Below are 17,230 nucleotides of genomic sequence, written 5' to 3'. Positions count from 1 at the left end.
CTCAATAACAAATGGTCTAAAACATCTTTCCACTGTTTACTAACATTTACCTAATGTAATCAATATTGGAGCGGGCAGCAAACATTTTTCAAAATGAAAAGGCAACTGGACCTTTGAAAAAAAACATATTTTTCTACAGATGGTTTAAGCAGTCTCTCGTTCCACATACTTGTATTTGGAAGGCTGCAGTTTTCGCTTTTGGAGCCAAGACCTCTGCAGCTGTTGTACAGGCGTTTGTCGAGTGGGGGTTTACAGCAGGCTAGAGGAGATGAGCTTGGCTTTCTGTTTATCTTTTGGATCTTATGAATTAAAGATGGTGGATCGCTAAGAACTTGATACATTTAAGATGCTGAAGCTCAGAACCAGGTCCATGGGCCAGAACCTGTAACCACCCCCCCACTCCAAACACACGTACACACACCCTGCCTCATTTGTCATCTGAAAACAGTTCCTCATTGTACATAGGGCTGTGTCTCTCCTGGCTACTATCCAGTTTCGTAACGAGCAGCAGCTGGCTCCGAGGCCTGTACTCGGAGCTGCATCCCTGGCCCTGATGAATGCATCAGTTGTTGGTTGTTTAGCAGTCCCTCTCTGTTCAGACCCCTGCCGTCCATGCTCGTACTGTTGCAGCCCCCACCCCCAGTTAGAATTTACTGTGGTTCTAGTTGACCTGGAAAAGTGTCAAGGCCAGGCATCATGTCCTTGCCTGCAGTTAAAAGACAACAATCTTCTTGGAAGGTGTGCGCAACGTTAGTCATGCTGACTTATGTTAGCAGTTCATTGTGTAGCTAGTGACCTGAAGTTGTTGGCTCCAGTTCCTCTCATTGCGCCTGTGTTTATCTGTGCCACATGAGGAGAACAATGGTAATGCCATGACTGCACAGCAGAGTTTCAGGCCATATGAAGTGATGTCTGTGATGACTCAAGTGGAAATTGTAGGTCAGCTTCCTCCATTTATAGTAATTGAATGAAAAGGCCTCTTCGGCATGTTCAGACTGGAGGCCCCTGCTTGTTCATTTCTTTCTTTCCCTTTCTATGGGCCTCTGGAAATATTTTTAAAGGGTTTTCAAGGCTAATGCTCTATTTCAAGATGGCCGCGGTTAACTCGCTGTCTCTCTTTTCCTCCTCTTGGGTTTTTATGATGAATTTTGTGGGAATTGTGGGAGGCCACTAATCTCAAAACTGTAGGAGAGAAGGAGAGTATTTGTTGTTAATCATTGTCTGAATAAAAAAAAAAAAAATTATACGATTTGCTGGACAGTGTAGTCTGATTCACTGATACTCTCTTGGTGGGTAACGCACGTCTAAATTACACATTGAGACAACCTTTGAAAACAACATGCTGAGGCAAAGGCACCCGGCTGGCTAAAATTGACTTTTAGGTCATCTGTCCTAGATATCGTTCAGTCCCCCCCCCAATGGCCTCTTCCTCTAGGCCAGTGGGTTTCCTGTCTCAGCTGAAGGCATCCAGAATGCTTAGTGGAGAATCAGTCTGAGGTGGAGCAGGAGGTCACAGGGCCTGGGAGAGGCAGTGGAAAATGCTCTGTTGCTAAAAACATTGACTGACACTGAGGCTTTGGGTCACTGGGTTATTATAATCCTACTGTACTCTGTTAGTAGTGACTGCATTAGATAGGACAGATTAGATGCATTGTTTTTCGTCGCTTCCGTTATAGCTTGGAATGGTAACGTTCCACAGATAGCCACCACGAATGTTTTTGTTAATTAGGACTGACATTTTAGAATATAATTAGTCATTAAAAAAAACATTGATTCTTTATATTCCTCAAGGATAGGTTTCTCGCACGTGTTTGAGTACTGCCAGGTTCATGTATCGAAATGCTACAATGGTGATGATTAGAGGGGTACCTACTAGTGGTGTGAACACTTTAAACGTTTAAACGAAGTAGGGATCCTTAACGTAAGAAAACTCCCTAATCCCAGAAACAATGTTTCCCCCATATAATTAAAATCACAGTGAAGTTATCACAAAACATTATTTTTGGTGTTATAGCCTAACTAGACTGGGGACAGTTGTGTAAATTTAAATAAAACCAGAGAGAAAATGGCTAACTTTAGGCTACTTTGGTGAATTTGCGAGGCATGCACGACAAGACATTGCGATATGTATTACCAAGACATATGCACGTGGTTCTGCCTGCTCCTCCTCTCTCTCCCTCACACTGGGCTACCTGCTCTTTCTCTTTGCTAATGACACAAGTATGTGTTCAGTCTTCGGGCTGTTGCCTGTAGGATATCTGGGACCGACGTCGCCGAGATACAGAGGTATCTTCAGGACAGTCTTGCGAGCACGGGGTACTCTTCGTTACTGAGTGGGTGGCAGGGCCGGCCTGCTCATTAGGAAGGATTAGGCGGCCGGCTATGGCGGCAGATTGACGAGGTCGGCATTTTCTGAGCTAAATTTACCACCTCACGTAAGTTTTTGTTCTCAACCAGTGGCATATGGGCTTTTTAGGTGAGCACTGATGCCACCCTGTGATAAGCAGTGCCCACTTTCTCAAAGGCAGGGCCACAAAATATTTCGCTTGTCCATTCCCAGTGTGCCTCTCTGTTGGAGACACGCATCGCTGTGGCGCTCCACCAGCGTTCCGCCATAAAAATTATCTAACATAAATCACGTAGCAGATATAGGATATTGTAGAGTATGTGGCCTTTTCGGGAGTCTACAGGATGGAGATTAAATGTATGATAATGTAATGAGATGGACACTTTTTACAGCATGCAGATTTCTCAGATCAAAGAACCGAAACTAAATGGCGCCCAATCAAATATAAAAATGCACTGAAGTTGTAACAAACAACATATCTTGAAAACAGGATAGGTCAAAGGAAAGTGGACAATCAGGCTACTCACAACTGCTGTCCAGGAGCTTCCTCCTGTGGGCTAAATTGTCATAATCAGGGGTTTCAAGTTTGTATCCGTACAATTTTGACGAGCTGATCATAGCGAAAAGGAAAATACTTCTGCATTTCTCGCTGTGTAAACACTTTGCAAATAGGCTCAGGATAACTCCTGATAAAGTTGGGTAGCTGATATTCAGAGCTTAAATAGCCTAATGGATTAGTCACAGGAATCAGGACTAATAAAGCCAATGCAACAGCCTGTTTTACAAACGGTGGGCCTACCACGTGGATGGGCATTCATAAAATTCCATTGCAGGCCGACACCGTAGGCTACACACGGGCCGACGTCTTTTGGACGTCTTTTTTTGGTCCTGTCCGTACCGGCCGACATTTTTTGTTTGTTGGTGTTTTACAAACGTTAGGCCTACCACATGGATGGGAATTCGTAAAATAAAATACAAAATAAATTTGCTTCTGAATTAAAGTTGAAAATACGTACTTTCAACATCCATAAAAGACACCTTTTCAACCTCCCGGAAAATATGCATTCTAAATGTCCGGAAAATACATATTTTATTTTATTTATTTTCAACGTCATTTTTCTTATAGGGACTATTGTAATTTTGCAGGGGGTGGTAATTTGTTTGTCCCGCCTAGGGCGGCAGAACGGCCAGGACCGGCCCTGGTGGGTTGGGGTTGTTTTTGTTTCATAATATGAAATTGCAGCTACATGTAGCCTGTATCGATTACCCTTTTCAGATATAATGAATTGTGGTCCGTCAAAAGCGCCTCAGGTACAACATGTTTGTTTGTCTGTTAGGGTAGGCAACACTACGGCTTTTTAAATGCCGACACGAAACCTTCTCTGGAGATATGAACAGCATTTGTAAAGTAATGCTGCTTCTGAAGCGGGACTAACTTCCATCACTAGGCGACCATAACTGTCAATCAAATAATCTCAAGCTGCTGCACGCAGCCTGCCTGCTGCCTGTCGGCATACCACACTCTCCTAAAAAAGTACTTAAAAGTTCTTCTGTTAGGGCTAGGGGACAGTATTGACACGGCTGGATAAAAAACGTACCCGATTTAATCTGGTTACCACTCCTACCCAGTAACTAGAATATGCATATACTTATTACATATGGATAGAAAACACCCTAAAGTTTCTAAAACTGTTTGAATGGTGTCTGTGAGTATAACAGAACTCAAATGGCAGGTCAAAACCTGAGAGATTCCTTTACAGGAAGTGGCCTGTCTGACCATTTCTGGAACTTCTTTGCCATCTCTATCTTTTACTAAGGATCTCTGCTCTAACGTGACACTTCCTACGTCGTCCATAGGCGCTCAGAGCCCGGGAAAAACCTGAATGTCGTCATCCCAGCCCCAGGCTGAAACACATTATCGCCTTTCTCAAGTGGCCGATCAAGGGACTCTGGGCTTAGGCGCGTGACCTGACCGCCCCCGTCTTTGTGATTTTTTTCCTCTGTTTGCCGAAAAGGAGATTCCCGGTCGGAATATTATCGCTTTTCTACGAGAAAAATGGCATAAAAATTGATTTTAAACATCGGTCGACATGCTTCGAAGTACGGTAATGGAATATTTAGAATTTTTTTGTCACGAATTGCGCCATGCGCGCGATCCTTCTTTACCATTTCGGATAGTGTCTGGAACGCACGAACAAAACGCCGCTATTCGGATATAACGATGGATTATTTTGGACCAAACCAACATTTGTTATTGAAGTAGCAGTCCTGGGAGTGCATTCTGACGAAGACAACAAAAGGTAATCAAACTTTTATAATAGTAAATATGATTATGGTGAGTGCTAAACTTGCCGGGTGTCTAAATAGCTAGCCCGTGATGCCTGGGCTATGTACTTAGAATATTGCAAAATGTGCTTTCACCAAAAAGCTATTTTAAAATCGGACATATCGAGTGCATAGAGGAGGTCTGTATCTATAATTCTTAAAATAATTGTTATGCTTTTTGTGAACGTTTATCGTGAGTATTTTAGTAAAATGTTAGCGAATTCCCGGAAGTTTGCGGGGGGTATGCTAGTTCTGAACGTCACATGCTAATGTAAAAAGCTGGTTTTTGATATAAATATGAACTTGATTGAACAAAACATGCATGTATTGTATAACATAATGTCCTAGGGTTGTCATCTGATGAAGATCATCAAAGGTTAGTGTTGCATTTAGCTGTCTTCTGGGTTTTTGTGACATTATATGCTAGCTTGAAAAATGGGTGTCTGATTATTTCTGGCTTGGTGCTCTGCTGACATAATCTAATGTTTTGCTTTCGTTGTAAAGCCTTTTTGAAATTGGACAGTGTGGTTAGATTAACGAGAGTCTTGTCTTTAAATAGCTGTAAAATAGTCATATGTTTGAGAAATTGAAGTAATAGGATTTTTAAGGTTTTGAATATCGCGCCACAGGCTTCAAGTGGCTGTTACGTAGGTGGGACGAATTCGTCCCGCCTAGCCCATAGAGGTTAAATACCTCGACTTACCAATACATTTAGTAGAGAGCACATCTTGCTACACTACCGTTAAAAACAGCATACAAAACACAGCAGGACATCAATCAGCAACATTTATTGTTGTCAGGGAAACAATAGAACATGATATGCCGGAGCAGAATTCTACTGTCTGAAAAGATACAGACTCTTCTGATGCAGCACATTTTTTTATTATCTGAAAAGTTATCAATTGTCGCTATTGACATGTTACTGTAGCTGTGTTCTATGTCGCCAAATGGTCGTGGTAGATATAACTTCATTGCCCGGCCCTAGTGGTCATACATACACTACCGTTCAAAAGTTTGGGGTCAATTAGAAATGTCCTTGTTTTTTTTTTTAAAGAAAAGCACATTTTTTGTCCATTAAAATAACATAAAATGTATCAAATACAGTGTAGACATTGTTAATGTTGTAAATGACTATTGTAGCTGGAAACAGCAGATTTGTTTTAATGGAATATCTATGTAGGCGTACAGAGGACCATTATCAGCAACCATCACTCCTGTGTTCCAATGGCACGTTGTGTTAGCTAATCCAAGTTTATTATTTTAAAAGGCTAATTGATCATTAGAAAACCCTTTTGCAATTATGTTAGCAGAGCTAAACACTGTGCTGATTAAAGAAGCAATAAAACTGGCCTTCTTTAGACTAGTTGAGTATCTGGAGCATCAGCATTTGTGGGTTCGATTACAGGCTCAAAATGGCCAGAAACAAATAACTTTCTTCTGAAACTCATCGGTCTATTCTTGTTCTGAGAAATGAAGACTACTCAATGCTAGAAATTGCCAAGAAACTGAAGATCTCGTACAACGCTGTGCACTACTCCCTTCACAGAACAGCCAAATTGTCTCTAACCAGAATAGAAAGAGGAGTGGGAGGCCCCGGAACACAACTGAGCAAGAGGACATTAGAGTGTCTAGTTTGAGAAACAGACGCCTCACAAGTCCTCAACTGGCAGCTTCATTAAAAAGTACCCGCAAAACACCAGTCTCAACGCCAACAGTGAAGAGGCGACTCCGGGATGCTGGCCTTCTAGGTAGAGTTGCAAAGAAAAAGCCGTTTCCAGCTACAGTAGTCATTTACAACATTAACAATGTCTACACTGTATTTCTGATCAATTTATTTTATTTTAATGGACAAAAAAATTGGCTTTTCTTTCAAAAACAAGAACATTTCTAAGTGACCCCAAACGTTTGAACGGTAGTGTACATAATAGGACCATTATTGTACAAGATAAGATTATTTCTTATTGCTTAAATTTGTATTTCTTTTGCAGTTTAAACTTTAAGCAAAATTGTCCATTTGTAACATCCCTAGACCCTACCACCACATTTTGCTACTGGTGTGGCTCCATTGCCCCTGTGTGGGGTAAGATTTCATAGTCTTCTTTCTGTACAAAACCATTCATGGAGGGAACGACGCCTCAGGCTTTGCGACAGTTTGAGACATGTACACAGAGAAACTTTGATTATGTAATCCAAGCAATCCAGTTTATAGTACTTACTGCACTGATTGATTATAGGCATGTTAATTGTGTCTAAATGTTGTCATTAGTCTCTGTCAAGAACCCTCTCAGATCCCCATTTTGTAGTGTTTGTTTTATTTATCATTGAGGGTGTTTAAGGTAGCTTAATTTAAGATGCACATTTTAATTATCCGGTTATCCTAACCCAGACAGCAGTGAATAAGCCCATTTCTTCAGGAAATATTTAGAAACAGCTTGTTTTTCATGATATAGGTAATTAGATAAAACAAAAGAATGTATTACTCGTTTCCCACAGCAGGAGGCAAGTTTAGAATTGAGAAAAATTACAACAACATTGAACAATACTCTGCTGAGTCCCTTTTTCGCCCTGTCCCCCATCAGGCCTGAGACCTTGAGTGTGTAGCCTGAGCTGACTGCTCTAACCTGGAGAAAGTTACCCCTTTATGTCTGGGAAAGGATTGCTACTGCACATTAGTGGTAATTAATTAAGACCCCATGGTGATTTCTTTCTAAAAGTCTGTGCTGGTCGCGTGTAGTCTGTTAATGTGTGAAACAACAGAGTTGTCTTATGGCCATTTGTATGCTATAAAATGGAAATAGCTCTTCCAGGGGTCTACTTTGTGTTTTTCTCTCAAATATGTGAGGAGAGGCCTTTTAAATAATTAGTTGGGCCTTGAGCTTTAAAGAGACAATCTGCAGTTGTTACATCCATTTTTGAACTTATAAGTTAATGATATGTACCCATTGATTCTTGAAGAATATAGCTACTAATGCCTCATGAGCTTAGTTCGTACCCCACCAGAACCCAAAATATAAGCTTATTTTACTCCAATGTTTGTTAACAAAGTATATGTAAACAAACACTATATAGACTCAAAACATGTTTTAAACAATATTGTTGATATCATGGACAATCCTTGCATCCATAGCTCTGTCCATGAATTTGAGAGTGGTTACTTTTCTCCAGCCCCACCCCTCAGCTTTTTACCGAAAAACAGGCAGGGAGTGTGCTAAGTCATTGTTTCAACTGCTGATTGCCCCTTTAAATATATTGATATATTGGGGCGGCAGTGTAGCCTAGTGGTTAGCGCATTGGGCTAGTAACCGAAAGGTTGCATAGTTCAAATACCCGAGCTGACAAGGTACAAATCTGTCGTTCTGCCCCTGAACAAGGCAGTTTACTCACTGTTCTTAGGCCGTCATTGTAAATAAGAATTTGTTCTTAACTGACTTTCCTAGTTAAATAAAGGTAAAATATGTAGATGGAAGTCTTTCTTGTATACTTTTTTAATCCTATTGGTATTTCTTTAGTTAAATGTATGGCTGGGATGATAATGTACTGTGCTTTCTTAGGAGAATCAAAGGTCTTCTGCATCAAATACCCCTCTAGAGCATCAATTACGTCAGCTTTGTTTTCCATAGTCCTTCACAAAAGATCTGTCATACTGATGCTGAACTGATTACTGATTACTCTGCCAGAGACCAGGGTCATGCTCTCAATTCCTTTGAATGGTTTTATTTTAACAACATGGCTTCACCACTAATTAGTCTGTGGCTTAGGAAATTAAAGGTTGGCGTAATAGAATTCTTCAAAGGTAAAAGATCAATGGGAAAATGGAGTGACTATATTCTGAAGGTCAGATATCTATTTGAGAATATAAGGGAATCATGTAAAAAAGGAATTAGTCAACTTCGTATGATCACTATGAGCACTGAAACTCAGTGGAAAGACTAATTATACCCTCTCTGTATTACTTTGATAAACTCTAATACAGCCATATTGATCTTGGAAATGTGTTGAAAGAAGTTGGGGTGAACATTGATGTTTAATTTATTGCTTTTGATGTGGTAAACTAATAGTTATTTTTTTCTCTTTTCTAGGATTCCGTAAAATTAGCCTGGATGACCTTCGCAAGGCCTACATCGTCAAGGACGTGCAGCAGTACATCCTCCACCGGCTCGACCAGGAGGAGGCCCTTCGCCAGCACCTCACCAAGGAGACGGCCGAGATGCTCAACCAGCTACACATCAAAAGCAGCGGCTGCTTCCTGTACCTGGAGCGCGTGCTAGACGGAGTGGTGGAGAACTTCATTATGTTGCGAGAGATCCGTGACATTCCCGGCACGCTCAATGGCCTCTACTTATGGCTCTGCCAAAGGCTGTTTGTCCGGAAGCAGTTTGCCAGAGTCCAGCCTATTCTCAACGTGATCCTTGCAGCCTGCAGGCCGCTTACTTTCAAGGAGCTTTACCATGCTGTCTGGACCAAAAACATGACTCTCACCATGGAGGACTTTCAGAAGAAGATGGACATCCTCTCCAAGTTGTTGGTTGATGGCCTCGGAGGTACTAAGATCCTCTTTCACTACAGTTTTGCCGAGTGGCTCCTGGATGTTAAGCATTGTACACAAAAGTACTTGTGTAATGCAGCGGAGGGACATAGGATGGTGGCGATGAGTTACACTTGCAGGGCCAAGCAGCTCAAACCGCTGGAGGTGCAGGAGTTTGCCCTGCATCTGATCAACTCCAACCTGCAGATAGAGCCTTTCAACCTGGCTCTTTGGATGGTGTGGAATGGTACACCCGCTAAAGACTCTCTTTCCACCTCCATACCTAAAGAGCAGGAGGTGCTGCAGCTTCTGGTCAAAGCTGGAGCTCACGTCAACAATGACGACGACCATGCCTCTTGCATAGTACAGCAGGCACTGGAGAGAGAGGATTCGATTCGGACGTTGCTCGACAATGGAGCCTCTGTAAACCAATGTGACTCTAGCGGGAGAACTTTGCTGGCCAATGCAGCATACAGTGGAAACCTGGATGTGGTGAACTTTCTCATATCCAGAAGAGCAAACATGGAGATGGAGGACAACCATGGACAAACGTCACTTACTCTTGCGGCAAGACAAGGGCACACTAAGGTCGTAAATTGCCTCATCGGCTGTGACGCAAACATCAATCACACAGACCATGATGGGTGGACCGCCCTTAGGTCTGCAGCCTGGGGTGGGCATTCGGAGGTGGTGTCTGCTCTCCTCTACGCTGGTGCCAAAGTTGACTGTGCTGATGCCGACAGCAGAACGGCCTTAAGAGCCGCAGCTTGGGGAGGTCATGAAGACATCGTGCTGAACCTCCTCCAACACGGGGCAGAAGTCAACAAAGCAGACAATGAAGGAAGGACAGCTCTCATTGCAGCGGCATACATGGGGCACAGAGAAATCGTAGAGCACCTCTTGGAGCACGGGGCAGAGGTGAACCATGGAGATGCGGACGGAAGGACAGCCCTCTCAGTTGCTGCTCTCTGTGTGCCTGCCAGTAAAGGCCATGCCTCTGTCGTAAGCCTCCTCATTGACAGGGGTGCAGAGGTCGACCACTGCGACAAAGACTGCATGACCCCCCTCCTTGTGGCTGCCTATGAAGGACATGTGGACGTAGTTGATCTGCTGCTGGAAGGTGGAGCTGACGTGGATCACACTGACAACAATGGCCGAACGCCTCTTCTTGCTGCAGCATCCATGGGCCATGCCTCTGTTGTCAATACCCTGCTTTTCTGGGGTGCAGCTGTAGACAGCATCGACAGTGAAGGAAGGACTGTTCTGAGCATAGCATCCGCTCAAGGGAACGTAGAGGTGGTCCGAACTCTGCTGGACAGAGGGCTGGACGAGAATCACAGAGATGACGCAGGCTGGACCCCACTGCACATGGCCTCATTTGAGGGTCACCGGCAAGTATGCGATGCCCTCATTGAGCAAGGTGCCCGATGCACAGAGGTGGATAACGATGGTCGAATACCCCTGATATTGTCTGCGCAAGAGGGCCACTACGACTGTGTCCATATTCTTCTGGAAAACAAGTCTTGCATCGACCAAAGAGGATATGATGGGAGGAATTCTCTCAGGGTGGCTGCACTGGAAGGCCATAGGGATATTGTTGAACTGTTGCTGAGTCATGGCGCTGATATAGACTATAAAGACGCAGACGGACGCCCGACATTATACATATTGGCACTCGAGAATCAACTAGCAATGGCAGAGTACTTCCTGGAAAATGGGGCCAATGTGGAAGTCAGCGACACAGAGGGAAGGACGGCCCTCCATGTGTCCTGCTGGCAAGGGCATGTAGAAATGGTCAGGATGCTGATCAACTATCATGCCGACGTGAACTCTTGTGACAACGAGAAGCGATCCGCCCTCCAGTCAGCGGCTTGGCAAGGCCACACAAAGGTTGTGCGGTTCTTGATTGACAATGGCACTCACGTGGATCATACATGTAATCAGGGGGCAACAGCGCTTGGCATTGCTGCCCAAGAGGGGCACAGAGATGTAGTGCAGATCCTTCTGGAGCATGGCGCTGACCCCAACCACGCAGACCAGTTCGGACGCACAGCCATGCGAGTGGCTGCAAAAGGGGGGCATTCAATGATCATCAAACTTCTTGAGAAGTATGGGGCCTCAAGTCTTAATGGCTGTAGTCCTTCGCCAGTACACACTATGGAGCAAAAAACCCCACTCTCTGTAGCTGGGAAAATGCAGTCTCTCACAATCAAATCCAACAGCTCTGGCAGCACAGGAGCTGGAGACATGCAGTCATCTGGACGTGGTCTACAGAACGGTCCGGTCCACGCCTTCAGCTCCCCTTCAGAATCTCCTGACTCTACCGTGGACAGACAGAAATCCTCTCTCTCAAATAATTCCCTCAAAAGTTCTGAGAACTCACTGAGAACCACCTCGTCCACCGCGACTGCACAGACTGTGCCGATAGATAGTTTCCACGGAATGACCTTCACCGAGCAAATCCAGCAACACTCTCTGCCTCGCAGTCGGAGCCGACAGTCCATCGTCTCACCTTCCTCCACCACCAAGTCCATTGGACATCATCAGGGGTCTCCATCAAGTGAATTTGACTGGGCTCAGGTTAAGCCAGGTCTCAAGTCGACCAAAGGGAACAAGACCGGAAATGACACATCCAACGGCAAAGGGGGGTCAGGAGACAAGAAAAGGCTCAAGAGCATTGGCTCAACCCAGGGTCAGGAATATGAGATGACCGAGTTTGATAAGAGGATTGCGCTCAACAAGTCTGTAGCGAACATTGCAGTGAAGGATCCTCATTGTAAGATCATGGTTGGCGGCTCCACCCAGCCAGATGGGGGACTGACCCAAGAGCAGTTATTCATCCAACAGCAGAGCATTGCAGAGAAGAAGCGAAATGGCATTATGACCAACCCCAACTACCATCTTCAGGGCAATCAGGTTTTTCTCGGGAGGGTTTCTGTCCCAAGGACTGTACAGAATAGAGGGCACCAGGATGTGCTGGAGAACTACCCTATAGGAGAGACTGAATTAAGCCTTAAACAAGCACTGAAACTGCAGATAGAAGGATCAGACCCTGGGTTTAACTACAAAAAGGAGACACCATTATAGCTGGTAAGTTTTCATTCTCAAACGAATCTGATGTAATTAGAATGTACACTTTTTTCTAAGCATTAACCACCAACTATAGAGTTATTCTAATGTTCAACATAATTGTTTTAGTCATTATATTAGAAGTAGATCAGGTCAGACATGCTTTATTTTCATTACGATTTTAAACGGGTTCATCGCGAAGATAGTAGAAGTGTATGTTAAGCATCCAGGGATGGTATGTAGGCTGAAAAATCAGAATCCCTGTATACTATTATGAATGTCTTTATATTACTTCTAGGATTCATGGCCACATTGTTGATACAGTATGCTGTTATTAAAGTACAATTGAATGACTCACTCACCACTACTGAAAACACTGTCTTGTCAATATTGACCTATCATTAGTAGAACTTAAACTTACATGAATGATGCGTTCAAAGAATGTCATCTTTTAGGCCAGAAAAGTGCAATGTTTTCCAACTCACCACTAACACAAATAATTTCCATTACCTTTTCAGATGTCTTGAATGCCATTCGTCATGGAGACATCGGAGGGAATGTGCCAAAGCAACTTTTTTTTTCATCTGCATAAGAAATGATTTTTTTAAAAAAATGTCCACTCTCTCAAGTGGAACACCTCAGAAAACCTAGGGAAGAATGTTGATCGCTGCACAAGGCCTAGATGAACTGATACTTCAATGTGCCTACATCTGTTACAGCCTTCTCAGTGTAATCATGCACACTATCGTTTTAATGTATTGATATTTAATATGCAGCGTATGCACTTTTTAAATAGAGAAAATGACAAACATTTATTTGTTCAGCCTCCCCTTAATGCTCCTGTGTTTCAAAGTAATTGTTCCAAAAAAAAAAAACACCCATTGTTTTTGTGTTATACTGTATGTTCGTTTTTGTTGCCCTGCCTGCAATCACACACACCGACAGCAATGTACAGCTGAGTGCATCATCACATCTTACCAGAGGACATCAAGATAATCAATGACATGGGATAATGTTATGCGCATTGGTACTCTGCCTTTCTGAAGACCCAAAATAATCTGTGTTAACCTCGTTCAGTGTACTAAACATATGCTGTGTGTAATATGTTAATAGCTAAGGCAATTTACTATACAAGTATAATCAACCATATTTATTTAGGAAAAAGCCACTTTAAGTTGTATTGTATGCTCTATCATGGTGCTCTGTTCAAAAAGTTGCCTGCAGTTATTTTGGACTCCATTTTGGTCGTCTTGATACTATTTTCTTTGCTATGTGTATTGTAGTATTACAGATACCTAAGGGAGAGAGTTAATTGAAAACGTTAAACCCATGTGACTTCATTTTGTCCCTGTGGGACTTTTCATGTGTTTTTGTGTGCATTTTAAATGGATTAAAATAACCATTGCGTATACTGTCAACTACAGAGGTTGGTGCTTAAATGCAAAGGTCTGAAGTGAAAGCGGTGATGAATGCATTCGTTGGTGAAATGCTTATTATAACCTGCAATTCAAGAAACAAAATTCAAACATTGTTTCCCCTATTATTGCAGTGTCGCTTATATTTTGATAATTACCGTATATTTTTGGAGCAAGACACAAAAAAAACGGCTTAAGGTTCACTCATCACGGCTTCACTGAGTAGTAGACTTCAATAATATTATGGTTTTAAAGGATGGTTTGAAATGTATACTTGTCAAGCCAAAGTTGGAACAAAGCATTTTTTTCCTTCTCTGAGCGGCTGCATGTCAGTTAACCCCGCAACAGCTCCACCGTAGAAGGGAGGGGCTTGAAGATGGTGCTCTCGGATTGGAAACATCTGTTTTTCATGGACTATGTGGAGCTGTGTGTCATATTTTTTTGCAGGCTTTTCACAATGTTAAAGTGAGAAAAAAATGGAAAAGCCGTCACATACATACTGTATAAACCCAAGTCAAAGCCCTCCGCTCTCCAGTACAGCTTGAAGGTGTGCTATGAAGGTATAAAGGAAGAAGGACTCATTTTTAGGATCAATTCTGGACAGTATTCAAACTTCTTTCGCCATCGCTCAAACATCATATTGTTTTGAATTGACCCTAAACAATTTGATTGTAAATAACTTACCATGTACATTGAACTTTTCATTTCAAAAATGTATTTCCTGTACTATATTAAGCAGAATTGTCTGATGTATATTAAAGTGCTTAATAAACATATTTGCTTTACTGCTGGAAAATTACAGATTCTCTATAGTTACATCATTGTAATTGAATTATTATCATTTTCTCAATGTATCCTTTAAATCACTGTAAACTGACCAGACACTTAACAGAGATCCATACTATGCAATGTCTATGCCCTATTGGCTAACCTTACATCGAAGGCCATTACATGCATCCCTAAGCATTAAGCAACCATTAACCCAACATTTTGATCGTCAAATAATTGCCGGTTTTGGCAGTGTTGCCTGCCTTAATGCCTTGACTCTCAAAAAGCCTACATATACACACATAGATTGACCAGATAATTGTATTCACCCGAGAAGAATGTCACCTTCTGGGATAGTAATTCCCCAATTAACCTTGTGTCAATTGTGTTATCTATGACTAATACCTGGCTGTCTACTGTTTACTTCGGCAATGACACGTAGGTCAAGGTTGTATCGCAACTGTAATTATTTCTAGCTGACTCATCTGAGCAGACAGATATATCAAGTCAAATAAAGGCCTTATTCAGTAGCCTCCAGTGGGTGGACATGTTGTTGGAAATCCAGAAGGTAGATGTACAAAAGGGTCAGATTTTCCTGTTATTAAAGCTACATAACCACAGGGTACACTGGATAGTTTCCCCACCGTGCAGTTGATGGTGGAGGGCCAAACCAGGACACTGCATGCATCGCAGCATTTGGATCAAACTGAAGTGGAACAGAGGTTCTGTGCCAAGCTCCATCACAGCTCTGCTTCACTAAGTTCACCGCATAGGAAGAGATACACAAGCGGCCTAATCACAGGGATGGTATTGTACGTTAGAAAGGGCAATGAACTGTTTTATCTAATTCCAAACAAATAAAAAAACAAATCTTGCTCTTTGGATTACAGAGCTTCCAACTACAAACAAGGGGGACATGATCTTTGATACGCCTACTCTGCCATATAGGCCAGTAATAAATAAGCTCCATGTTGTAGGTCCTCAGCTATGGATTGTGTTAAGGTGTTTGGGGATTCAACCAGGGTGTTAATGAGCAAACCATCTGGTGATGACATCATCATGCGCTGTAAAAAGGAGTGTCCCCGGTTGTGTCTGTCTCTTGGACTCCACAGTGACCACATCTGTTTCTCCTCCTCCGCCCTTGTTTTGGATCCCAACAATCTCTCACAATACAGCCTCTGAAAAGAGCACAATTGTTTTCCGTAGACTCATTTCAAGAAGTATTGCATTCTAATGGACACACATCTGGCATGTTTTGATGCCAGTCTGTTCACGTGAGTGATCTTTGGACATGTGATGGGACAATATGCTGCTGTGTTCTTTTTCCGAAACAAGTTCAAATAGTGGATGAGCTGGATTGGAGTGAAGCAGTGCACCTCCTGTCAGCCCAGACATAATCTATTTCTAATGTTAATTACCGTTAAAGGAAATGGTCATGCACAAACAGCTAAATACTCCAGTTAAACAGATCAATGTAGGAGCTGGTGAGGAAGTAGTAGAGTAAGGGCATGGATAAATCTCTCAATGGGAAACACTGTGTAAATCCACTCATCAATTATTTTTATGACAAAAGTACCGGTCTGGGTTTCAAATGAAATCGTCAGAGGTTGCCATTGCCAGGCTTTTCTTAATAATTATAAATTGTGAAGAAAAAAAATATTTTGAATTTTGCTGAACATCCTGCAATTATATGATAATTCACTGGAGGAAAAGGTAATGATTTGCGCATGCTGGATGGAGATTTATTATGTTGCAGATGGAGGCGGCAAATTAACTTCAGAGCAGCATTATATACATGCCCTGCTGCATATCTCATTAGCTTGGGAGCTGGTGCTGCGATCGCCTGAATTGTAAATTGGTGAAAGGGATTGTTTATCTTCTTATGAGGCAACATTTTAATTAAGGCAGACGACGTGACTGAACCGATACTAAACCAAGATGTTAAACGGTAATTTATTAAGATGCTGCAATCCATAAAAGCCATGGGGAAAGTCTGCTTGTGTTCTAAGATGAGACTCTTCAAAGGAATTCATGAATGGGCCCTCATGAGTGACAGGTTACAAAATACATTATTTCAAAGAGATACGTGTCAGACTTAAGATACGTTTTTCACTTTTTGACCAAAGGTAGCATCAAACCAAATATTGATCTACAATGCTAAAAACATGCCTTCTTCAATAAAGGTAGCTATATGGCTATATTTTAAAGGCAGGTGGCTCAAGACAGATAATACTAATATTTGACGTAAAATAATAATAGAATAATAGAATATGCATATACCGTGTATACACTCAGTGGCCAGTTTATTAGGTACAGCCATCTAGTACAGTGTTGGACACCCCTTTGCCTCCAGAAGAGCCTGAATTCTTTGGGGCATGGATTCGACAAGGTTCAAACTTTGATCAATTGGTATCAAGGGACCTAACGTGTGCCAGGAAAACATTCCCCACACCATTATACCACAGCCACCAGCCTGTACCGTTGACACCAGGCAGGATGGATCCATGGACTCATGCTGCTTACGCCAAATCCTGACTCTGCCATCAGCATGACGCAACAGGGAACCAGGATTTGTCAGACCAGGTGATGTTTTTCCATTCCTCAATTGTCCAGTGTTGGTGATCGAGTGCTCACTGGACCCACTTCTTCTTGTTTTTAGCTGATAGGAGTGGAACCTGGTGTTGTTGTCTGCTGCAATAGCCCATCTGTGACAAGGACCGACGAGTTGTGTGTTGCGAGATGCCGTTCTGCACACCACTGTTGTACTGCACCGTTATTTGC

General features: G+C 42.5%; 1 protein-coding gene across 3 annotated transcripts in view; it reads left to right on the top strand.

Annotated features, from left to right (window-relative positions):
- Positions 1–14,480, top strand: part of ankrd50 (ankyrin repeat domain 50) — a 53,133-nt gene extending 38,653 nt beyond the window's left edge. For all 3 annotated transcript variants that reach the window (XM_014212031.2, XM_014212032.2, XM_014212029.2), the window contains exons 4-5: positions 8,752–12,287; positions 12,785–14,480. In XM_014212031.2, the coding sequence (XP_014067506.1) occupies positions 8,752–12,284 (3,533 nt within the window). In that variant the 3' untranslated portion in view covers positions 12,285–12,287; positions 12,785–14,480. The remainder of the gene's footprint in view (positions 1–8,751; positions 12,288–12,784) is intronic.
- Positions 14,481–17,230: the final 2,750 nt, after the last annotated feature.

The sequence above is a fragment of the Salmo salar genome, chromosome ssa09 (assembly GCF_905237065.1).
Source record: "Salmo salar chromosome ssa09, Ssal_v3.1, whole genome shotgun sequence".
NCBI lineage: Eukaryota > Metazoa > Chordata > Actinopteri > Salmoniformes > Salmonidae > Salmo > Salmo salar.
This window is presented reverse-complemented; position numbering and strand designations above follow the sequence as displayed.